This window comes from Cavia porcellus, unplaced genomic scaffold (assembly GCF_034190915.1).
Source record: "Cavia porcellus strain 051 isolate PalLab524CR breed Dunkin Hartley unplaced genomic scaffold, mCavPor4.1 scaffold_2, whole genome shotgun sequence".
Lineage (NCBI taxonomy): Eukaryota > Metazoa > Chordata > Mammalia > Rodentia > Caviidae > Cavia > Cavia porcellus.
The window spans coordinates 77,536,092-77,561,335 of NW_026947485.1; the positions used below are offsets into that span (position 1 = coordinate 77,536,092).

General features: G+C 38.9%; 1 protein-coding gene across 8 annotated transcripts in view; it reads right to left on the bottom strand.

Annotated features, from left to right (window-relative positions):
- The window catches only part of Nt5c2 (5'-nucleotidase, cytosolic II), a 173,404-nt gene that overhangs the window by 42,119 nt on the left and 106,041 nt on the right, over nt 1-25,244 (bottom strand). Inside the window, exon 2 of one of the 8 annotated variants that reach the window (XM_013158213.3) lies at nt 21,428-21,562. The exons of 6 other annotated variants lie outside the window; for them this stretch is intronic. In XM_013158213.3, the coding sequence (XP_013013667.1) occupies nt 21,428-21,456 (29 nt within the window). In that variant the 5' untranslated portion in view covers nt 21,457-21,562. Of the gene's footprint in view, nt 1-16,088; nt 16,324-21,427; nt 21,563-25,244 lie in introns of those variants that run through there. One more of the 8 variants, XM_013158214.3, reaches the window with a different exon arrangement.

Genomic DNA, 25,244 nt, shown 5'->3' on the forward strand with positions numbered 1-25,244 from the left:
TGGAAAAAGAGTAAAAATGGTATCATAATTAACATTACCAAAACAGTCTGAAGTTTAATGAAATTATTTGGCTATTCTAGATCTTATTTATTTTTCCAACTCACTTTTTTATATATTTAAGGGATGTAACATGAGTTTTGATATACTTACCTTGACATACATATACATATACATAGTGTTTAACAGTCAACATACCATATATAACTTTTCTTATTTCTTTCGTTTTCTTCCTTCCTCCTTTTGTAGTTAAGCACCTAAAATCTACCTGCTGGGCACATTATTACCTGTAATATTCATGGTGAACTTTACGTCTCTTAAACACATTCATCCTGCATCATTCTATGGTACCCTTTGATTTACATCCTCCCATTCCTTCCCACACACACTGTCTTACGCTATGTTTAGCATCTGTTTTGTTTGTAACTCCACATTGTCATACTATTCTATGTCTAGCTCACTGCACTCAGCATAATGTTCTCTAGGCTCATGCATGCTGCAAACAGTGGACTCTTCTTTTTTAAGGCTGAATAATACTCCTGTGTGTGAGAGAGAAAGAGAAGAGAGAAAAAAGAAAATTTCTTGACCCATTAATCCACAGAAAGACCCTTTAGTTATTTGCATACCTTAAGTACTGTGATTAACACTACAACGAACATGGGACAGCAGGTATTTTGATGAGGTGGTAGCTTCATTTCCTTTGGGTACACAACCAGAGGAGGGACTGCTGGTTTATATTTTTAATTTCCTCAGGAACCCTGACACTGTTTTCTATGGTAGCTGCATGAAGAGTGTTCAAGGGTTCCCTTTTCTGCACACCTCTGCCAAGACTTGTTATTCTGTGCTTTGATAAAAACTATTTTAACAAGTTAAAAATGACATCTCAGTGTGGTTTTGATTTCCACTTCCCTGATGACTGGTGATTCTGAGCATCTTTTTTACATAGTTTTTGGTCATTTTGTGTGTCTTCTTGGGAGAAATGTCTATTCAGTTCCTTTGCCCAATTCCCCTCCAAATTCCTCTCTATCCTTGGTATAGGGGAATGCATCCAGGAAGCACTGTGTTTTGGCCCCACCCATTCACATTTAGACAGAATCTTTTTTTTGGAGACAGAATCTTACTGAGAATCCCAGGTTGGCCTCCGCATGTTGAGTAGCTGGAACTAGAGGTCTACACCACTGTACTGTCCAGCCTCTTTTGTTCACTGGTTTATTCTTTTGCTTGCTATTGAGTCCCCTACGTATTCACTATCTTAACGCATTACCGGATAGATAGTTCATAAATACATTCCCTCAAATTCTCTTTTTGTTTAGTTTGTTTTGTTTTTGAGGTGGAGTCTTGCTATGCAGTTCAGGCTGACCTAGGTTCATTTTGTAGCCCCAGGCTTCCTTTGGACTCACCAATGATCCTTCGGCCTCAGCCTCCCCAGTACTGGGATTACAGGTATGTGCCACCACCATCCAGCTTCTTCTCCCAATTTATTTCCTGCTTTTTCATTTTGTTGATTGTTTCCTTTGCTGCCTGCACAGAAGCTTCTCAATTCAGAAGCCTCACTTGTTTATTTCTGCTTCTGTCACCTATACTTTGGTGTCCCGTCCAGAAAAGTGCTATCAACACAAACGCCAAGGACCCTTGCCCAGTTTTCTTATTGATATTCTCATTTAAATACCAATCTTAAGAGTCATAATAAAATTATTCAAATTCTTCTTATGTATAAGTGAAATCTGGTATTACACAGAAATACATGGTACGCACTCAAGATTGCAAGGACTCTTTCTCAAAGTCTGCCCTTCCAGCTCATTATGACTGGGTAATTCACTCACTCATTCATTTATCACATTCACTCATAGTCAGTCTGAAACGCAGAAACAGATTCATTCAAATGGCTGCTGAGTATCTCCTATGTACCAGGCACTGAGTAAGATTACTTACCCTCATGAAACTTAACATTTTAACCATTGTTATCCTTGAGGAATTCAGCCCACCCAGAAAGAGACCTATAAGCAAATAGGTACAACAGCTTTTTTTTTTTTTTTTTTTTTTTTGTCTTTTTCCTTTTTATTGGTACCGGGGATTGAACTCACGACTGCCTGCTTGCAAGGCAGGTGCTTATGCCGCTGAGCTAAATCTCCAGCCCCCGGCATAACAGTTCTATAAGTGCTATAAAATAACAAGGAATGCTGGGCTTGGTAGCGCATGTCCATAATCCATGCAGAAGAGAGGCTGAGGCAGGAGGATTCCTACAGATTCAAGCCCAGGGACAGGTAAAGCCCAAACTACAAAGCAAGATCCTGTCTTAAAAAAAAAAAAAAAGTAGGGCATGTTTGCAGGGGTCAGGAAACATGTTTGAGCTGAATCTTATCAAGTAGTAGCTTTCCAGTAGGACAAAACTTGAAGGACAGAATAAGCAAGCAAGGAAAAAAGCTTATAATGAACTGTGAATCATTCACTGTGGCAGAGGCCAGAATATTTCTTTAGTTTTGTTTTTCTGTTTGCTTTTCCACAAGGTTTGCTAGGGGAACAGGGATAGCGGAACAATAAAAGTTATAATGTTACAAAGGTTAGTGGGCACTTAATACGCCAGGTTAGGGAATGTGGACTTCATCCTACAGAGAAGAACAAATGATCTGATTCTGAATAAACAACAAGGTTCAAATTTCAGAAGTATCACTGTGAAGACAGAGGAAGCTGAACGTATCATAACATAGTATCTGTCACTGGGACTGTCATTTGGGATTAGTTTTAATTATCTTTGAAAATGAAGATATCCTTTCCATCTGATACTGAGCCTCATAGCCAAAATTGAAACTGGATGATCATATTACCGGAGCTTTTTGCCCCTTCATTTTAATGAGAATAATGTACAGCAGCAGATCTCAAACTTCTGTGTGTACCCAAATCATAGTTGCTTAGGGAATGTGTTAAAATAAAACATTGCTTCAGAATTTCGGGAAGAGGGCAGAGCAATAAGCAGCAGGGAAAACAGCTGCTCTGAGAGTTACCATCCAGATGCTGGATCATAGCATTGTGAGGAAGACAAGAAGGAAGGCAGTGGGTCCCCTGGACCCAGGAAGAAGCTCAAATGCAAACTGAAGTCACGGTGATGGCAATGGGGATGGCGATGGCAATGGTTATGGTTGGCAAGCCCCGGGGCCTCTACAAAGAGATGCAGCAGTGGAGGGGAGCAGTAGACCTGGAGGACTACACTGGCTGGCGGTGAGTGCACAGGACTTAAGTCTGCCTGGGGTTGGGGTGGGAGTAGCAAATGGCTAGAAGCCACTTTGGAGTTGGGCCAGATAATTAAGCCCAGAACCCAGAGCTGCTGCCACTTCCTCTAGCAGCTCCCAGATGGGCACAGACCCATGGAAATTGCTTGACTGCAGCGAGCCCAATGAGTCTGGCCTCAAGACAGGCCTCTGAGGTTATCTACTACACTGCCATAAAGCAGCTGCTGCTTGCTGGGACAGAGCTGCATGATTCGGGGATCTGTCTCCATAGGCTGTCTGCTAGTGGACCCAGAGAGAATCCTGGAAGTGGACTGTTTGTGGGGGGTTTTTTCAGTTTTTTTTTCTTTTTTTCTCTTTCTCCTTCATTTTTCTGAGTGTAAAAGTGGATCCTAACCTCTTTGTGGGTGTGGGTCTGTTCTGTTCTTCTACTTATCTCCTTCAGTCTTCTGCACCAATTTCCCCAAAGTTGGTGTGATCCTTTGTCCTCAAACCTTATTTGTAATCTCTTTCTTTTCCTTCCATTTCTCTATTTTCTCTTTAATCCATTAAAAATTTTAACCCTGAGGGCAAAATTGACACATTATGGATTCCTATATTGCATAAAATTATCTAGTTTGTTTTACATTTTGTTATATAATCACACATCTAGTTCTGCATAAAATTATCTAGTTTGTTTTACATTTTGTTATATAATCACACATCTAGTTCATACAGTTAAAAGTTGCAAATTAAGGGTTAGCTCAGTTTGTTGTTTTCTAGGCTATGTTTGATGCTATTGGTACCACTACAGCCAAAATTGACATAACTGTTCTAAACAGCTGTTGGTTCTGATAATTCATGGACTGATATTAACTCAGGGTCACTGTGGCATGGTGCCAAAGAACCACAGCCTAGGTCAAACAAGCAACAAATTCACATGTCCAACAAACTGAAGAGGGAAGATCTTCCAACAGACTCAAAATCCAAAAACCAGCTACACTTGCAAGATACCTCAGAGAAGTAAGTAATCATCACCTATGGGTCCTAAATACTACCAATAAAGCAATACCATAGCTAGCATCAAACCAGGAATTAAACTAAAAAAAGAAAAGAAATGAGAAGACACTTAAACAAGATGCAAACCCAGACACCCAGTTCACCATAGGCGAACCCAGGGGGCAATGAGGTGAGACAATCTGAAAGCCCTCCACCAGGTCTCTCTGAAGTGGTTTGAAACAACAAAGTAATTTAATGAGGCTATGGAAAAAATGAAAAGAGAAATAATCTCTCAGACAACTACAGAGATAACCAAAATATACAACATACTCAGTGATGTTAGAGCACACACGCAAAAAACAGACAAATTACAGAAGCACAGCATAGGAAAGAAAAGGAGTCCATAAAGCAGACTCAAGCAGATATCCAGGAGAATAAAAACTCCATTAAAAATATTTGAAGCAGATTAGGCCAGCATGAGAACAGGATCTCAGATATTGACAACAGACTTGCAGTTAGTGACCAGGAAAAGAAAGATTTCTCAAAACTGGCAAGGGACCATGAGAAATCAATCCAGCAGCTGCTGGATAAGACAAATAAGAGTAACTGAAGATTAGTTGGAATCAATGAACAAGCAAGAGCCACAAATGACACTAAAAAATGTTCACAGATATCATGGCAGAAAACTTTCCTGGTAGAAAAAAAGAATTTGACATTCAGATAAATGAGGCACACAGACCCTGACAGATTCACTGCTGAGTTCTACATGAAATTTAGAAAAGACCTAATACCGACTTCCGGGAGAACATGGCGGACAGATAACAGCAACTACCAGAGGCTCTCTGAAAAACTAGGCTCAGAAGCCAGGTACGGTGTGGACTAAAGAGAAATAAGCAGGTGGAGTTATGCTCTGCTGACTCAGGAACGAACTCGGCTGAGAGAAACCAACTTGGAATGCAGTCCTGGTGCTAAAACAGGAACAGAAAAGTCTCGCTGCTGAGGCTGGAGCCTGCGCCATTGGAAGCCGCGATTTGGGTTTCCCACCGCGCGGTGGCTGGCTGCCTCTACATCAGCTCGGCAAGGAGAGAGACGCGCGGAAACTCTGAGAACGGGAGTCTGCGAACGGAGTCGAAAACAGGACGGGCAGGGAGGCATGTTCTGACTTGTGGCGAGGTGAGTGAGAGAAACTGACACTCCACCACAGTTTGACTCCAGCGGACTTTCTGGGCCCGAGCAGTCCTGCGGGAGCAGGGCGCGGTGGCAACTCCAGCCACATATCCCCCTCTCGGGCTGGATTGGTGAAAAGTGCCTGGCCTGCGTGACGCTGCCGGCAGACCCCGTAGGCTGGCCCAACCCAGATCCCAGAGCCTGACAGAGGCCGGGAGGGGCGGGCCCCGCATAGGCTGCCTGGTGCGCAGCGGTGAGTGGGAACACCTAACTGGCGCAATTCGATCAGGCTGTGGCTGACAGGGAGAGAAGCTGGGCCTCTCATATAAGCTTGCATATATAAGGAACAGAGAATATGGGAAGAGGCAGCAACAAGAAAGGCTCCTCGGCCCCCAATTCTGAGAAACAGGCAATAGCGGACACCACACCAATACACATAAAGCACCATATAGAGAGCCTCATAGACCAATTCAGGAATGAAGTTATCAACGACCTGAAGCTAGAAGTATGCAAAATAGTTAGAGAAATGCTAAGCCCCACCCAAGAAAAAACAGATGGTGGAATGGAAGAACAGAAAAAGAGGGGAGAATTGTTTGATGGAGAAAACAGGGAAAGCATAGAATACGTGAAGCAGGTTCAAAGGGACTATCAAGAAATTAAGAAGTCTATCCAAGACTGGCATAACAGCTTGAAAGAAACTAAGGACATACTATCTGAACTGGAGGGCAGAATTGTTATATGGGAGAATGAAATGAAAAACTTCTTAAAAATAACGAAGAAACAAACAGCAATAATACAAAGACAAGAAGATGATAAGAGGATCCATAACTTAAGGATTAAGAACATAAAAGAAGAAGTAGGGACACAAACAAATGAACTACAAAAGCTACTCACAGAAATAATCCAGGAGAACTTTCCTAATTTAGCAAAGGGTAAAGATACTCAGATGTATGAGGCATACAGGACCCCAGCTACCTACAACCCAAACAGAGCAACACCCAGGCATATAATAATAAAAATTCCAGAAATTCAATACAAGAACAGAATATTAAAAGCTGTCAGAGACAAGAAACAGACCACTTACAAGGGAGCACCCATCAGAATTACAGCAGATTTCTCTGCACAAACCATCAAATCACGAAGAGCGTGGGGGGAAATAATTCAAGCTTTGAAAGATAATAATCTCCAGCCAAGATTGAGATATCCTGCACCACTGTCCCTGGAAATTGATGGAAAAACAAGGTGCTTCCAGGATAAAGAGGAACTGGGGGAATTTGCAACCACCAATTCAACTCTACAGAGAGTATTGCAGGATATTCTAAAAAAAGAAAAATACAAAGAATCCAGAAATAGTGGAGGCCACAACGAATGGAGCAGAGAACAAAGTGAAGAAGACAAACTGACAGCTACTGACAGAATAAGAGCTCAACAGAAATGAGGCAGAGAAGACTGGATGATAGGAACAGCTATTTTGGAGAAAATGACATCTTAATAGGTAATACTGATTTAGTATCATCTTGTTTTGAAGTCTCATCTAGCTTTTGTCCTTCTGTCTCCAATGGTCTAAATAGGTTGTATCTTACTGGATTTTATTATGTACGATAGTATAAGCAAAAACCTTTTAAAGACAGGGAGATTATACAGAAACCATTATTCATTTTCTGTTAGTCGATTCTAAATACTCTGTAATGCTGTCATTCTCTTAAATGGTTTTACATTGTTTTGATATACTTAATGCTACAGTATACGAAGTTGTACTCAAGGATTTCAAGGAAAGAGACAATATGGTAACTACTTTTAGGTCAGGATTATCTGGTGGTGAAACACTATTCTGCTTAAATGGTTATGTTTTGATCTGTGCTGTTTCGTTGTTATGCCCTCTTTTTATCTCAATCTCCACTCCATTATTTGCTTTTTTTAATACTTTTTAAAAAAATTTTTATCCTTTTAATTAAAGGAAAAAAAATAGCAGGATATATTATAGTAACCCACTTTGACTTTCCATTACCTCGATTTAAAGCCCTGTATTACTCTCACCATCTGGTTTTTAACTGATGTTCCCCTATTCTGTTTTGCTGGATAGTATCAGGTTCGAAAATTTAGGCATCAGCTGTGAAGATAATGAGATTCATTATAACGCCCATTCTCGTTGACTTTTATCTACTTTTGAAGACCTACAATGTCTCCAATGGTTTGGTTTTGTCGGTTTTGTTCTTTACTGTTTTGTTCAATTGTATTATAACTAATGGTATAGGCAATTCTATTAGAGATAGCGGGAGGCATTATGGTAACCATTGTTGATCACCTTGTATTATGTTTTCACATTATCTATTATGTCCACCCTTTTGACTTGACCGATTCTGTTCTGTTATGTCACATTTGGTTTTACTCTCTTCCAAAAAAGTAATAAGAACCGTGAGAGCAATGAAACCCAAAATGTGTAATAGTCATTGTACAAAACAGAGGAAAAGAAAGTGCTCTAAACTATATAACTGCATGTATATTTAAGTGTATAAGATAGAAAATGATATCACAGAGTTTTATTGGATCATTGAACAGAACTGTTTGCAGTATCATTGATGGAATGTCCACTTTACAAGCTTTAATTTTGTGACTTGAACTATTATTTCTAAGATGACAATATGTAATCCATTAACTAGTGATTTCCTACTGTTCATTTTTTTTCTGCAAATCTGTATAACTTGTACCCTTTCTCTGCTTTTTTTTTTCTTTTCTCCTTAAATAAAATTTTAAAAAAATTAAAAAAAAAAAAGAAATAAAAGACCTAATACCATGACTTTTCAAACTCTTTAATGAAATTGAAAGGCAAGCAATACTTCCAAGTCTGGGAAGCAAGCATTACTCTGATACCAAAACCAGAGACTGACTCAACGAAGAAAGAGAATTACAGGCCAATCCCCCTAAAGAACACTGATGCAAAAATTCTCAGTAAGATACTGGCAGAGACTGCAGCAAATTGTCAAGAAGATTGTACGCCATAATTCACATAGGATTCACCCCAGGGACGCAGGGATGGATCAACATACATAAATCCATAAATGTGATACATCATATTAACAGAGCCAAGGACAAAAATCATCTCAATAGATGCAGAAAAAGCTTGTGACGAAGTCTAGCACCCATTCATGATAAAAACCCTACAGAAACTGGAATAGATGGTCTTTATCTCAATCTAATAAAGCCATCTATGACAAATCAACAGCCAACATCATACTAAATGGACAAAAATTGAAAGCTTTCACTCCAAAATCAGGAACAAGACAAGGGTGTCCACTGTCTCCACTCTTACTCAACACAGTCCTTGAAACTTTAGCTGGGGCAATTAGAGAAGAGCGAGGACTAAAAAGAATAAAGACAGGAAACAAAGAATTTAAACTATCACTATTTAACATTCTACTTAGAAGACTCCAAAAATACCTATGAAAGACTACTAAATTTAATAAGCCAATTCAGTAACATAGCTGGTTACAAAGTCAACACTCAAAAATAAATAGCCTTGCTGTACATGAAAAACAAACTCACTGAGAGAGAAATCAGGAAAACAATACCTTTTACAATAGTATCCAAAAAATGATATATCTAGGAATCAATCTAATGAAGGATATAAAAGACTTCTATGTTGAAAACTACAGTACTTTAAAAAAAGGAGACTGAAGAGGATAGCAGAAAATGGAGAGATATCCCATGTTTTTGGGTAGGAAGAACTAATGTAGTGAAAAGGACCATACTTCCAAAATTGTTATACAGATTTAATACAATCCCAATCAAAATTCCAATATCATATCTCACAGAATTAGAGAAAAGAATCCTAAAATTAATCTGGAACCCGAAGAGACCTAGAATAGTAAAGGCAATCCTGGGCAACAAAGACAAGACAGGGGCATCACAATAACTGACTTGAAATTATACTATAAAGTCATTGTAATAAAAACAGTGTGATAGTGAGGAAAAAAACACCCCAGACCCCAAGATAAATGGAATAAATTAGAATATGCAAAAACAATTCCAGGCATCTTATCTTTGAAAAAAAACATATTCATTGAAAGAAAGAGCCTCTTTAAGCCTCTTTAATAAATGGTGAAGGAAAAACTGGCTCTACACATGCCCAAGATTAAAACTGGAACCATCTCTTTCACCATGTACTAATCTAAAATCAGAATGGATCAAGGACCTTAATATTAAAACAGAAACATTAAGAGGCTGGGGATTTAGCTCAGCAGGCATAAGTGCCTGCCTTGCAAGCTTGCGGTCATGGGTTCAATCCCCAGTACCAAAAAAAAAAACCAGCAACATTAAATCTGCTAAAAGTTGAATTGGCGAGTTGGTGGTTGCAAATTCCCCTAGTTACTCTTTATCCTGGAAGCACCTTGTTTCTCCATTAATTTCTAGGGACGGTTGTGCAGGATATATCAATCTTGGCTGGAGGCTATTGTCTTGCAAAGCTTGAATTATTTTGCCCCACGCTCTTCGTGATTTGATGGTTTGCCGAGAAGTATGCTATAATTCTGATGGGTGTTCCCTTGTAAGTGATCTGTTTCTTGTCTCTGACAGCTTTTAATATTATCTTGTTTTTAAGTCCCATCAAGCTTTGGTTCTTCTGTCTCCATCAGTCTTAACATGTTGTATCTTATTGGATTTTATTATACGTGATAATATAAACAAAAACTTTTATAGACAAGGAGGTTATACAGAAACCATTGTTCATTTTCTGTTAGTTGGTTCTAAATACCCTGTAATACTATCATTCTCTTGAATGGTTTTACATTGTCTTGGTATGTTTGATGCTACAGTATACGAAGTTATACTCAAAGATTTCAAGGAAAGAGACACTATGGTAACTACTTTTATGTTGGGATATCTTACAATGAAACACTATTTTGCTTAAAAGGTTATGTTCTGACCTGTGCTATTTTGTTGTTATGTCCTTTTTTATCTCAATCTCCTTTTATTATTTTTATCTTTTTAATTAAGGGAAAAATAAAAAATAGCAGGATATATTATAGTAACCCACTTTGATTTCCTATTAACTTGATTTGAAACCCTGTATTGTTCTCACCATCTTGTTTTGGCTGATTTTCCTCTATTCTGTTTTGCTTGATAGTACCAAGTTTGAGAGTATAGGCAACAACTGTGAAGACAGTAAGATTCACTATGATGCCCATTCTGGTTTGACTATTATCTTCTTCTGAAGTCCTGTAATGTCTCCAATGTTTTGGTTTTATTGGTTTTGTTCTTTACTGTTTTGTTCAATTTTATTATAACTGATGATATAGGCAATTCTTTTTAAGATAGCAAGAGGCATTATGATAACCACTGTTGATCACCTTGTATTCTGTTTTTACATTATGTACTATGTCCATCCTTTTGATTTGACTTACTCTGTTTTGTTATGTCACATTTGGTTTTATTCTCTTCAAAAAAAAGTAATAAGAACTGTGGGAGTAATAAAACACAAAATGTGTAATTGTCATTGTAAAAAAGAGAAGAAAAGAAAGTGCTCTAAAGGATATAACTGCATGTATATTTAAGCATATAAGATAGATAACCATATTACTGAGTTTTTGTTGGATCATTGAACAGAACTGTTTGCAGTCTCACTGTTTGAATGTCCACTTTATATGCTTTAATTTTGTAACATGAACAACTATTTCTAAGATGACAGTATGTAATCTATTAACTAGTGATTTCCTGTTTTTGAAATTCTGTATAACTTGTACCCTTTTTCTGTTTTTTTTTCTTTTTCTCCTTAAATAAAATTTTTTAAAAATCTGCTAGAAGACAGAGTAGGTAAAACTCTTGAAGACAATGGTATAGGCAAAGACTTTATAAACAAAACCCGGATTACACCAGAAGTATCACAAAGAATCAACAACTGGGATCTCACCCTACTGAAAAGCTTTTGTACAGCCAGAGAAACTATCAACAGAGTGAAGAGACAACCCACAATGTGGGAGAAAATGTTTGCCAGTTGTATCTCAGACAAAGGATTACTAACAAGAACATATACAGAACTCAAAAAAAAAAAAAAAATCAGTCCTCCCAAATTTAAAGACCCAATCCAAAAATGAGCATCTGAGATTAGATGAAGAAATATGAACAGTAAATAAATACGTGAAAACATGCTCAACATCACAGGTCATTTTAGAGACGCAAATTAAAATACTGAGATTTCACCTCACCCCAGAAACAATGGCTACTATCAAGAAATCAACCAACAACAAATACTAGAAGGGCTGTGGGGAAAAAGGAACCCTTATTCCACTGTTGGTTTGAGTGCAGACTGGTACAACCACTGTGGAAATCAATGTGGAGATCCCTCAAAAACTAAGATTGGAGGTCCCATTCAACCCAACTTCTCCCCTTCTGCGTATCTTCCCAAAAGAAATTAAAACATCATATCACAGTAACATATGTGCACATGTTTATAGCAGCACAGTTTATAATAGCCAAATCTTGGAAACAACCAAAATGCTCATCGACAGAGGAATGGATAAAAAAGATGTGGTATTTTCATACAATGGAGTACAACTCAGTCATAAAGAAGGATACACTGGAGACTTTTACAGGTAAATGGATGCAACTTGAGAACATATTCATTACTGAAATAAAACATATGTGTAAACATATTATTTCGTTAGTGTGAGAAGCTGAAAGAAAAAACATGTATATATGAATGTATATGAAATAAAAATAGTTAAGGGCTGGGGATTTAACTCGGTGGCATAAGTACCTGCTTTGCAAGTGCGTTGTCATGAGTTAGATCCCCAGTACCCAAAAAAAAAAAAAAAAAAGTTAAGGTAGTTATACCATTGATTTCTCTGAGTCCACTGAAGAGAAAAATTTGTACTAGTGTTGTTCAGACAACTGACTGCAAACATCTTGTGCTCTGGGTAAATGATTTGGGGAATACAATGTGCAGTGTATGTACCATTGTTGCCCAATGACTGACGTGCTTTGAAATTTTGTTGTAGTTATTTTTTTCTTCTTGTTCCTCTTCTTTTTTCTTTCCTTTTATCCTTGAAATCAAGTAGATTTGGAAAAAAATTTAAAAAATAAATGCTGCTTACCAGGTCCACCATGGTGGTAGAACACACATACACCTGCAACACTCGGGGAGAGCTGAGCAGGACAGTGCAAGTTCGGCACAGCTGAGTTAGCTCAGCAAGACCCTGTCTCAAAAATTTAAAAAGGGCTGGGTCAGTCTGCAGCTGGTTAGGCAGGCCCTGAGTTCGATCCTCAGTTCCAGGTTAGGGGGAGCTATTTAGCCAGGGATCCTCCAATCAACCATTTAGGTCAATGGTTTGCAAACAGTAACTGCACAGAGGATACAGAAAATCCTGCTGTGATACAGTAAGAAAATATCCCATCTTTTACTGACATTTACTTTATCACTTAAAATGTCATTCGTATATGTGTTATATTACAGTAAGAACTACAACATAATAATCACATACAAGATTTGTTAACAGATGGAATAATAAAAGACTAGAAATAGCTTTTTTAAAAAAAGAACTTCACTGCCAGGCACTGGCATGTGTATCTGTAGTCCCAGTTACTTGCAAGGCTGAAGTAGGAGGACTGCCTGTGCTCAGAAGTTCAGTACCAGCCTAGACAAAACAGCAAGAATCCCCACTTAAAAAAACCACCAGGTCAGGGGCTGGCGATTTAGCTCAGCGGCATAAGCACCTGCCTTGCAAGCAGGAGGTCATGAGTTTGATCCCCAGGACCGATTAAAAAAAAAAAAAACCCACCAGGTCCTATATTTATTGACTTCATCAAAGAATGCATGCATCAAATTTAAAGAAAAAAAATTTCAAATATTTGCTTAAAATAATTTGATAACTTAAAAATCAATAGGCCTGGCTGGGGATTTAGCTCAGTGGCATAAGCGCCTGCCTGGCAAGTGAAGGTCACAAGTTCAATCCCTAGTACCTTAAAAAAAAAAAAAAAATCAATAGGCCCTTGAATTCAAACTATCCTTTTTTATGAAAATCATTAGGTGTCTCCTAGCATAAATGCTAAGCACACTAGATTAACTCCATAAAACTGCTAGTTCTTGAGAGGAAAGTTACATAAAAAATTTATTTTCCTAAGAACACTTAATCTTCTGGAAAATCAGTACTATTTTATCTTGGGTTAATAGTGGATGACAGAAAGAGAAAAAGAGTAGCAATAGCTGAAAAATAAAAAGAACTAGAGGATAAATGATATCTACCCAGACCTCTTTTTTAAAAACACTACCCCCATTTCCAAAGTATCACCACAGCCCCTCCACCATTTCATCAAAATTCATCATGTTTTTATGGACAAAAAGAGTTCATACTCACATGAACTCTTCTGAAACAAAATATTGTAGAGGTTCCAACTCTAGAAGTTACTACCAAAGCTCAGCTTTTCAAACAGACTTGCAATTCAGGGAAGGGGGCCAATAGGATCAAATTCTTGATCAGAGGCCTAACAGCTGAGATGCCTAAAATATTCTATGGTATACAGGCAGGAATAGGTTGGGAAGATCCTTTCTTTCCTTGTGATACAGTATAAGAGAGATAAAAAACCAAATAATAAAAGAAAGAAGCTTTGATGTTAACAGAAGATATCTAGCTGGTTTCAAGTACAGCTAAAAAATCACAGGGGAAAAACCCCTTTGAATGTCCATCAGTGATAAAGGTAGAAAAAAACTGTCACTAGACCCAGGAAAGCAGTTAACTGAAGTGGTTTTCTTGGGCTGAATAGATTAAGCCTGTACTACCCTGAAAAATCTATCAAATCATATATAGTTTTAAAGATACAAAGATCACCTGCACTAACAATGAGAATAATCACTTCAAATATGAAAATTAGTTTGTGCCAAGACAATCATTGCTAAATATCCATCAAATCATACATCTCTTTCCTCTTTGAATTAATCACATTAACCATACAATCAACACATTTATTGAATGTCTACTACAATGCAGATAACATTTTGTGTTACACACCATCACAGCTGTCCACCTGAGGCCTGTAAAAGCTAAAGGAGTGTAAGTACTTAAAATTAGGAAATAAGGTATTTTTCCATGATCTTCCACCAGATGCTCTATATTCCCATGCAAAACAAGTGCTCTATGCAGGTATGGTGGCCCATGCCTGTAATATCAGCTCTGGGAGTCTGAGGCAGGAAGATCGCTGCAAATTCGAGGCCAGCCTGGGCTACAAAGTGAGTTCCAGGCCAGCTTGAACTGCACAGTGAAACACTGTCTCAAAAGAGACAATAATAATAATGATGATAATGATGATGTGCTATAACTCACAGAAGGAATTCCTCAATTTAAAAAATAACCACACTCATCTCGCCCCTTCCATTCAATTCTATTATGTTTATGAAACAAAAGAAAAACTTCACCTTTATTTTCATCTCTCTTTTAATTTAAGCTACAAAATAGGAGGGAGGAATAATATGGAATAACATCTAATTTCCTGTACAAATACCTACAATGAATAAGCAAAGCTATAACAAAATGGAACTGCCCTGTATAATGGTGCATGCCTGAAACCCTTGCATTAAAGAGGGTGAGGCAAAGAGGACTGCCCCAAGTTCGACGCCAGCCTCAGCTCCACAGCAAGTTCAAGGGCAGCCGGAAGTACTTAGAGAGATCCCATATTGAAAAAAAAATTTTTTTTTAAGGAACTGCTTGTGTTATAGAGAACTGCAATAAGCCAAACACAGTTATTGTCAATATCCACTAAACTTTACAAATTATAAACACCAACTGCTGAAAGTAAGCACCAACCTCACTTAAAGGCAGACACAAACCTGAAATAACAGTATTCAGGGCACAATCTTCAAAAGAAATTAACCTTTAGTCCCAAACTAATGAAGAGTTTTTAACTGTGTTAGAAGCTATTTCAACTAAAAGGTGTATTATCAAACAAAAAACTAGCTCGTTTTCCCACTACAATATTTCAAATAAAAGATTTATCCACTTGAAGATCTAAAAATTTCTACTGGTCCCAGGACCTTCATTATAACTTAGTGCCAGTTTACTGTCACTCTTCTAAATTATTAACCATTGGAACACACTGTTCACTGTTCCAATTCAAAAGTCTGAATCTATCTGTGAAATTAACTTTCCAAATCTTGTTTTAAAATAAGCACAGGACGGCCATGGTGGCACAGGCCTGTAAGTGTCAGCACTCAGGAGTCTGAGGTAAGAAAACTGATGCCAATTCCAGGTCAGTCTGCATACACAGAAAGACCCTGTCTCAAGAGCCAGAAATTTAAAACAAAACAAAACAAAACAAAGCAAAGCAAAGAAAGCACAAAGTTGCCAACCTAGAAAGCATGGCTAAACTAAGCATCCAATTGTAAAGCACAATCATTAGCCAGAAATTCCTACATATTGAATAGATAGTTCGCATGTTATAGCTTGAACATCAACATGAAAGAGGCTCTAAGAACACTATAAAACTAAACACAGACTTCTACACAGAAACAAGTCTAACAGCATTTATTATATCCAGCTTCAGGTAAGCATGAAATCTCAAGAAACTGCAAATATAGAAATTAACCAAAAGAAATAAGCCATGAATGTAATGTGCTTTAAGAAAAGTGATCTAATAGTATCACACTTAACAGGAACATGCAATTAACGTATTTGACATTTTGTAAACAGCAAACCCTAAATGGTATTTGAGAGTTAACATAATTCAAAGCAGAATTACCTCATCTGTCACTGGTTTCCGTTGTGCAAATTGTGAAACTATCTAAGCCAACTAGTTCTTGATGTCACATAACAAAATTCTTCTTAGAATCCTCCGTACACTTTTTTCCTGTGGAGTTTAACCTAACTTCAAAGACATGTCTGAGGAAGGCCCCTCAGCAGCATGTATCTGCTGAGACAGTGCTGGAGAAAACATCCCTGTGTCTAATTTAACCTGTCATTGGATATCACTGTTGCTCCTCCACACAAATCCCTTTGGAATAGTATTTCTTTGGCAAGTGGTGAACTTTATCTGTAACTCCTCCCCTTGCTTAGGAGTCAAAATTTCCTGGCCAAGTGCCCAACAGTTACTGCAAACAACAAATGAGACTAAGAATTCAAGTGTAAAATCTTCTTGGCCTTTGTTCTCATTATGGGTTTTCATTATTATACATTCAAACTTTGCTATAATCAAGAAAAAGTTACAAGTGTTTTTTGAATGGACAAGCTGAAATTCTGAATCAATACATTAAATGTCAGTATACAAGTGTATTTTCACTTAATAGAAAAATACTTTAACATGAATTTTTGCTGAAATTTTAGTACGTTTTTCTCAAACAATTCCGTTTGTGCTATTAGCACCCATTTTCCTACTCAAGTTTAAAACTTCATCCATTCATCTCATGTACCTTCATTTATATTTCCAAGTATTTCTGTAATACAACTCAATTCTATTCACACACTAACAACTTGTTGAGATCATAAATTCCCGAGAAATTATCTCCCAGTTGCTCTGCCCTCACACTAATGCTAAGTTAGTTGCTTTGAAGAAGTACTACTCAAAATGTGATCCACAGACCAAAGCTGGTCTATGAATTGCATCTGTCAGTCATCCATGGCATGATTAAACAGAGATTTCAAGAATTCTGAAACATTTAGACCAATTTAATAGAGAAATTTTATGTGTTGACAGTGAGGCTAAGCACTGAGACCTATTGAAACTCAAACTGCCTCTTCCACAGTAATGCTCATGGTACGTTTTCCTGCATTACTTTTGAGTTTCATTCTCTTGAGTTTCGTTACTCTTCAGAGTTTTATTACTCAAGAGGGTCTGGGGCAGTAGGTGCCTACCCTGCCCACTGTGTAACAGCTGCACAAAGGCAAACTAAACAGAGACACAGCCAAGGAAATAATCTTTGTTTCTGAGATGTGCAGAGCTGAAAAGCATCTCTCAACTTCTGGCCTACCTGAAAGGAAAAAGCACCCACCAGTGTGAGATATAAACCACTCCTAAATCATCTTCCCAGCAAATGGGCTTTCAATAAGAGTTCTCCATCTGGGCTGGGGATTTAGCTCAGCGGCATAAGCACCTGCCTTGCAAGCAGATGGTTTAAGTTCGATCCCTGGTACCGATAAAAAGTTAAAAAAAAATTTTTTTTTTGAGTTCTCTATCTTCTCTTAGAGCTGTTAGAGCTGTTTGAACAAAGTCACCTTCCTTGCCTCAACACCCAGTTTCTTGACTTAACTGGCCTACTTCACAGCAAGTGGACTGGTAAAGATTTAGTAAGAGTGCAGGCTTACATTTTACGTCTCTTCATTTTTTTTTCTTTTTTTTTTTTTTTTTCTTTTTCGTTTTTATCGGTACCAGGGATTGAACTCACAACTGCCTGCTTGCAAGGCAGGCACTTATGCCGCTGAGCTAAATCCCCAGCCCATCTCTTCATTTTTCTAGTAATTAATTTTACTATAGGTTACAAATGTAATAAATCTGAAACAAAATGGAAAATATTTTTTCAAACTAAGCCTCTGTCACAGGTAGCTTGAGAAAAACTGTCCTAAGGCCCAAATCCAACTTCAGACCATCATTCATACTTATCCAATCAATAAATTATAAATTCTTGGATCTTCAAGGAGTTTAAAACCTATCAACACTTTGCCAAAATCAGTTTGATCTTATGTGTCCTACAGATGTCCTGTGGCTTTGTTAATACAGTTTTCTGTACAATCCTCTCATCGTTCAAGACCTTGCATCTCAAGTTAATTTGCCTAGAAACTCTTCTGCAGGGCATGGGGCATACACCTTGGAGGCTAAGGCAAGAGGACTGCAAGTCTGAGCTTACTCTGGACATTTTAATGACTTCAGTGTGACCTTGTCTCAAAGTAATAAAAATAAATTTAAAATGAGAAGAAATTATTCTGGATATTCCAGACAATTGTGCAATGGTAATGCCTCTGGGTCTCAAATTATTCTTCTACTTAAAGAGATTTCACCAACAACTAAAATTCCATAAAACTGTGATTGAAGTGAAAGGTTTTAATACACAAAATCCTTTATTTTGGCATTTTTGTCACATATCTAACTTCTGCAGAAGCCCTCATTGCTGGCAGGATTATAAACTTTGAGAACAGGATTTACAGTTTCCCAACACCTTAACACAGAGCTAGCTGTATAAAAAGAAGACACAACAGTCAGCAGCACTAAAAGTTGCCTCCTTCCCTTGCTCCCTAAAACCTCCCTTGAAATACATTCTTAAAAATGAAAAGTTCAAATACACAGACACTAGAATTTTAGATTATAAAAGCAGAAGTCATTATTATTTTGTTTTCATAAATTTCAGCCAATAATGATTTCCTTTAATAATGGAAAACACTTTATATTGTAAAATCATCTCCCAATATTTCAACTCTTGGTAGAAATCAAAGGCAGAACACCTGCGCTGCTTTAGCGTCTACTTACCTATCCTAATCACAGCAGGCTCACACAGTGAGACACACAGCAAGGAGCACTGTGGCCATATGGTTACCTATTTCAGACTATGAACTTGTATTTCCATGGTGGCAGGTACACTGGATTTTGGTTTTTAGAACAAATTTGCCACTGTACATGACGTGGCATCATGGTTGGTTAAGAGCTAAGTTACTGCAATGCTAGAGCAATCTAGAAATGGAAAACTAGAAAACTAGAGCTCTCAGGAGTGGGCCAGGCATTGCCAGTTATGAGATGTGAGAAGGAAGAATGTCAAGATGGACACCTGATAGGCTGGTCTTAGCAACAAAGTTGAATGGAATTCAACTTTCTATACACATTTGTATATATGTGATATAAGTTTTGGAAAATCTTAAAACCACTCAGCTGAGTTGGAAGAACATCGGCAAATTCACAGAGGCCCCAGGATTCAGCAGATTCCAATCTGCTCAAGAGCTGAACACTTCTCCCAGAAAATCCACTGCACAAAATTCCTAACAGTGAGTACATCACAGACAATTATGGGTAAAATAGTTCAGAAGGAGGCTATTTTCTAATTGTTGCCCCACTCCTGTTCTGCAATCCCAAAAGGACACTCCTGATCTCAGTGATTCCTATGGGGAGGCCAGGGCCTTCAGATATGAAGCACAGAGGCGAGGGATGCATGCTGACAGCTGCCCACTGTTAGTACAAAAGAATCGCACACGGGGCTGCAGATGAGTGCTGGGAACTGTGCAGGGACTGGGGCGGAAAGGGTGGGAAACCCAGATGATTTTCCTTCTGCAACAAGTTCAAGAAGTCTGGAGTGCACGGTGAACAATCTGCAGGCACCCAAGACCAGGGCTGTCGACCCAAGGGGCGAGGTCCCTGAGTCGTCACCGGGTCGTCACAGTCTGCGGGCACAGACCTCAGCCCCCGGCTAACACCCTAAGTGTGCACTGGAGGTAGGTGTATCGTGCGTGGCCCTGTAGGGAGGACTGTGGCTCTCCACCGACTCAAGGAAAGAGGTCACGGGCTCTGTCCTCCCCTGCCCCAAACTCCACTCCATCCTGGAGGGAGGAAGATACAACAGCAAAGGGCACGAGGCCTCCCTTGGAAGACTGAGAATCCAAGGCATCTTTATAAATAGCTACATAATTAATTTTTAAACACTTTGAAACACATAGCAAGTTGAATAATTAAAAATAAATCTCAAAAATGTAAGGACAGCACGTGCCAACAGCAGGAAGGGAAGGAAGTCAGTCAGTCCTGGTGTGGAAAGTCCATGTGTCAGTGTGTCGCAGTGAGGCTCGCAAACGCCACGGCTGACTGAGCCGTGGTGGCAACACGATGGCATTGAGTTAACACTGGACTCGCCCACCTTGCTTCTGACATGGAGAGAGGCAGGAAAGTTAGAGTGTGGGTGCCTAAGCCAATAGTGATTTCCTTCTAAAAATTTATTTTCACGTTTTCTGAGGAACATCTTCAAGAGAGATACATTTTATCAGATTATGCCAGAAGAACTGTGCTCCATCTGAAAGGTACCCTCTTTAATAAATGGTATTGGGAAAACTTCCCACCACATGCACAAGACTGAATCTAGGCCCACATCTCCTACCATGGATCAAAATGGACCAAAATGTAAATATTAAAACAGAAACACCTAACCTGTTGGAAGACAAGCTACGTAAAACTCTTCACATCACAGGCATAGCGAAGGGCTTTTTCAACAGAACCCCAGTTGCACAGGAAATAATTCCAAGAATTAACAAACAGGATCACATCAAACCAAAAGCTTAGCAGCTTGTGCTTTCAAAGTCTGAACACCTGACCCTACCCTTTTTTTCTCCTCTGACAGCAGTCAGGCCTCTCCCTTGCCATTCCAGAGGACAGACCCAGGCAGCCAGCCCCAGGGCCACCCACCAGCCACCCTCTAGGCCACGCTCACTCCTGTAGTCCTGACAGGGGCGACTGGGCTAACAGTCTCTTCAGCCTTCCTGTGCTCCGTGCTCCAGGCCTGCCGCTGCCTCTGAAGGGCAGTAGAAGACAGCACACTAGAAGGACAGATCAAGGATGACCCAGGCTCATTTTTGATACTCCCCAAAACACCCAAAGCCTAATGGACCATAATCAACACTGCTGTCCCTTCTGGAGTCTCCACCAGAATGGCAGCCATCCAATTTCAGTGCTCCCATTTTTCTAGAAATATAGGCGCTATCAATCAAGCAGCCTCTTCTTAGCTTCTCCTCAGCTGTGCTGAGCTGTCACCGTGACAAATGAGACTGTCCTTGATGCCATAGCTGATTCAGGAGGTATCTAATTTGGCTGCAACAGGCTTGAAACATGGACTTATATATGCCAGGTCACTCTGTCCTGCAGCCATTCCAGATGATTCAACTCTGTTAACTCCAGGTGACCCTGTCCATTCTATCACTACACTGTGAAAGCCCCTAATGATCCCCAAAATGTGAGAAACTGTTCATTCAGAGCCCACTCCTGAGCTATATAAACACTGTTTCCTCCTATGTTTCAGGCCAATCCAAGAAGGCTCCCTCCTACACATTATTCCCTCTGCTTCAGTCCACGTCCCAGTAAAAAGCCTTGCTCTCCCTCCTGTGCCCGCTTGTTATTCTTACCTCAGCTGAATGGGCTGAGCAGACGGCATCAAAAAGACTTGCTAGCACCAGAGACCTACTAGGTTTGAAGAGTTCTACAGAGCAATGGTGCAGTACACGGGGTCAGGGATTTAGCTCAGTGGTTCAAGCACTTGCCTGGAAAGAAAAAAAAAAAAAAAAAAAAGAGCGGCACAGAATCAAGAGCAGCAGAATGGAGGCAGACCAGCAGTGACCTTCAGAAGCAGAAGAGACCTGCTGTGACCTGAGGAGGTCTATGTCACCAGCAGAAGAACCCCAGAAAATCAGTGGCAGCTGCTGGAAGAATTCCAGAAAGCTGCAAAAGGAGTTGTGAACAGCTAATAGGGGTGGCTGGAAACCATCAAGAACTGTAACACTAGGAGCTACAGGTACTCAAAGCCTGGAGCCTCTAACATCAAGGAAGCTGTTCTTTGTCAATTCATGATTTCTGTCTCAGTCAACTGGTGGTATTAGCATGTGTAAGATAAAATGTGGCCAGGTGTGGAGCACTAGGGAGGCTTAGACAGGAGGACTGCTGCAAATTTGAGGCCAGCCTAGACTACACAAGATCCTGTGTCAAAAGCTTTTGTAGAGCAAAAGCAACCAGGAAGAGTGTAGACAACCCACAGGTGGGAAAAAATTTCTGCCAGCTGCTCCTTAAAGAGAAAAAAATCTAGAATACAAAGAACTTTTAAAAAAAATGAGAACCCCTGTGATTTAAAGACCTAACCCAAAAATAAGCATGAAACTAAGTTACTTTCTCTGATGAAGAAGCAGAAGTGGCAAATAAATATATGAAAAATGTCCAAGATCACTGGTCATTTGAGAAATGCAAATTAAAGCAATGTTAAGATTCTGTCTCACTCCAGAAAGAATGACTGTTATCAAGAAATCAACCAATAACAAATGTGGTCAGAGCTGTGGGGAAAAAGGAACTCTTTTCCACTGTTGTTGAGTGTGCAGACTGGTGCAACCACTGTGGAAATCAGTGCCAAGATTCCTCAATAAACTAAAACAAGAAGCTCTATTCAACCCAGCTATTTCCCTTCTTGGTATATTCCTGAAAGAATTACAAACATCGTACTACAGAAGTATATGCACAGCCACCTTTATAGTGGCACAGTTTATAATAGCCAAATCTTGGAAACAATCCAAACGCCCATCAACCAATAAATGGATAAAAAAGATATGGATTTTTTAATACCAGGGAGTACTATTCTGCCAGAAATAAGAATAAGCTTGAAACATTTCTAGCAAAGTGGATGCACCTTGAGACTATAACATGTAAGTTAAATACATCAGACACATGTGTAAATATCTCATTGTTTCTCTGCTATAAGAAACCAAAAGTGTAAGTAAGAACCAAAATATATAATAGGTATTGCAAATAGGAAGAAAATGGTCAAATGGGAAAGAAAACTAAGGATGAGGGAGAGAAAAGGAAAAAGCAAAAATGATGAGAAAAGAAGGAAAAAACCTGAAACAAAACTTTTGTAAATAAGGATGATAAAAGGGGTTAAAGGGAGGTTAGGGGAATGGAGAAAAAAAGAGTCTAGTCATATCACGCAGAGGAACAAAGCCCCTCTAATGAATGTGATCATCATAGCTAAACTGTATCAATTATACCTAAATGTACCATTACATTACAAATGTACCTACACATACACGTAACTATACTTTATTTTACCAAAATGTACCATTATACTAAAATGTACCAATAAACAATTATTTTTTTAAGGTTTCAAAAAAAAAACAGATGTGTTGGTGCATATCTGTAATCCTATCACTTGGTAGGCTGAGGCATGAGTACTGCTAGAGTTCAGGGTCAGCCTGGGCTACACACTGAGACTGTCTCAAAAAAAAAAGAGAAGAAAAAGAAAAAAACCTCTAATTAAGATACTCATTTTATTCACACATATACTTAATATTAAAAAGTTCCAGCCATCATCAGGGATGTGTGCTTCTTGCAGGGAGCTAGCACAGGCAGGGAGAAACAGCCAGGGTTACCCCATGCACCGGCAGGCTGCCATTGGAGACCCACGCTTCCTGCAGGCAGCCAGTACAGGTCAGGAAAATCAGATAAACACCCCTGTGCATCTGCCACCATCAGGGGAGTCTAGACTGAGAAAAGCAGCAGTCCCGCCACCATACACCCATGGCCATCAGGGATCCTTAGTGTAGGCACACAGTTCTAGAGAAGCCTGCCCCAAGCCCCCTGCTTCCCTGGGAACCTTGGTTTGGAGAAACCCAGATGTTTGGCACATTGCCCTTCATTGCAGAGGGGCAGCCAACACAGGAAGTGCTTGGGACCCCACAACCAGCTTGTCGGGAAGAACCCAGGAAAACATCAAGATGGAGGAGCCAAAGGCAATCTCAGATCTCAGCCCACACAGAACAACTCTAGGAGATTCAGTCATGGAATAAAACGGAAGTCACACATCTGAAATCTTCAAGAGAATAGCAAATGAAGTAAAGAAACAACTTCATGAGATTTTAAAAGTAATCAGATCAGAAATAATATCTCAAGTAAAAGAAATCACAAACAACTAAAGAATTTCTGAGAATATCTAAAGAAGACATAAAAAAGAGGAACACAGGAAAATGATCGAAACTTTGAACAATATAGGAAGGAATTACAATGCAAGAAACAGGAAATTTAAAAATGCCATGGGAAGCTGGCAAAACTGCATGAAAGAGACGAAGACAGACTTTCAGACCTTGAAGACAGGATTGCAGCTAGTGACTGTGAAAGGAAAGATCTCTTAAAAATAGCAAGGAACCAGGAAATAACAATTCAACAGCTGCAAGACAACACAAAGAAAAATAACAGTGATAGGTGACAGCAATTCACAAATAAAAAGAAATACAGGAAGAGTGGATCAAAAAACAAGATCCATCAATATGCTGTACAAGATACATCAATATGCTGTACACACAAAACACATTTAACTCAAAAGGAAATTCACAGACCGAAAGTCTAAGGAGAGAAAACAATTGCTTCACAAGACAGGAAACCAGAAAAAAGCAGGGGTAACTTGCCCATCAACCACAGGATGGATAAAAAAAGATACAGTGTTTTTATACAACAGAAAGCTACTCAGGTGTAAAGAAGGATAATCTAGAAGCTCCTGTGTAAATGGATGCAACTTGAGATCATACTCATGGGAGAAGTGGTTCCAACACACATGTGTGAATGTCGTATTGTCTCCTTGCCATAAAAACTAAAGGAGTTAGTGGGACCCAAAATGTACAACAGATATTGTGAAAGTGATAGGGAAGGTGGTAACCACTGTCAATTCTCATTATCTTGTTTCAAATTCCTGTATTGTTTTCATAGTCTTGTTAGGTTTGGTCTTATTCTGTCTCGTTGTTTGATTTTACTATGCCTGATGGTATGGGCAGCTATTTTGAAGATAACAAGATACATTATGATAGCCACTGTTGGTTTCATATTATCTTGTTTTAAGGTCCTGTATGGCTTTCATTGTTCTGTTCTGATTGGATTTATTCTGTTTAATTTTGTTTTATTCTCTTTTTTAAAAAAAACTTCCAGAAAAATGTCAGTATGAAGGCATATACAGAATTAAAGATGGTTTAAGATGCTACCAATGGCACAAGTAAGAAAGGGAAAATATTCCAGAAAAGTCAAGTGCCTTGGGAGACCATCCATAAAATTAAGATATCAAAGGACAAGGGCAAAATATATTTGCAGCACAGAAACTCACAAAGAAATACAAACATCACACCCTTAACACTGAGGGAGCAGGAAAAAATCCTTCCCTGAAAACTGCAACATAAAAATCTATAGGTTGTGGTTTGA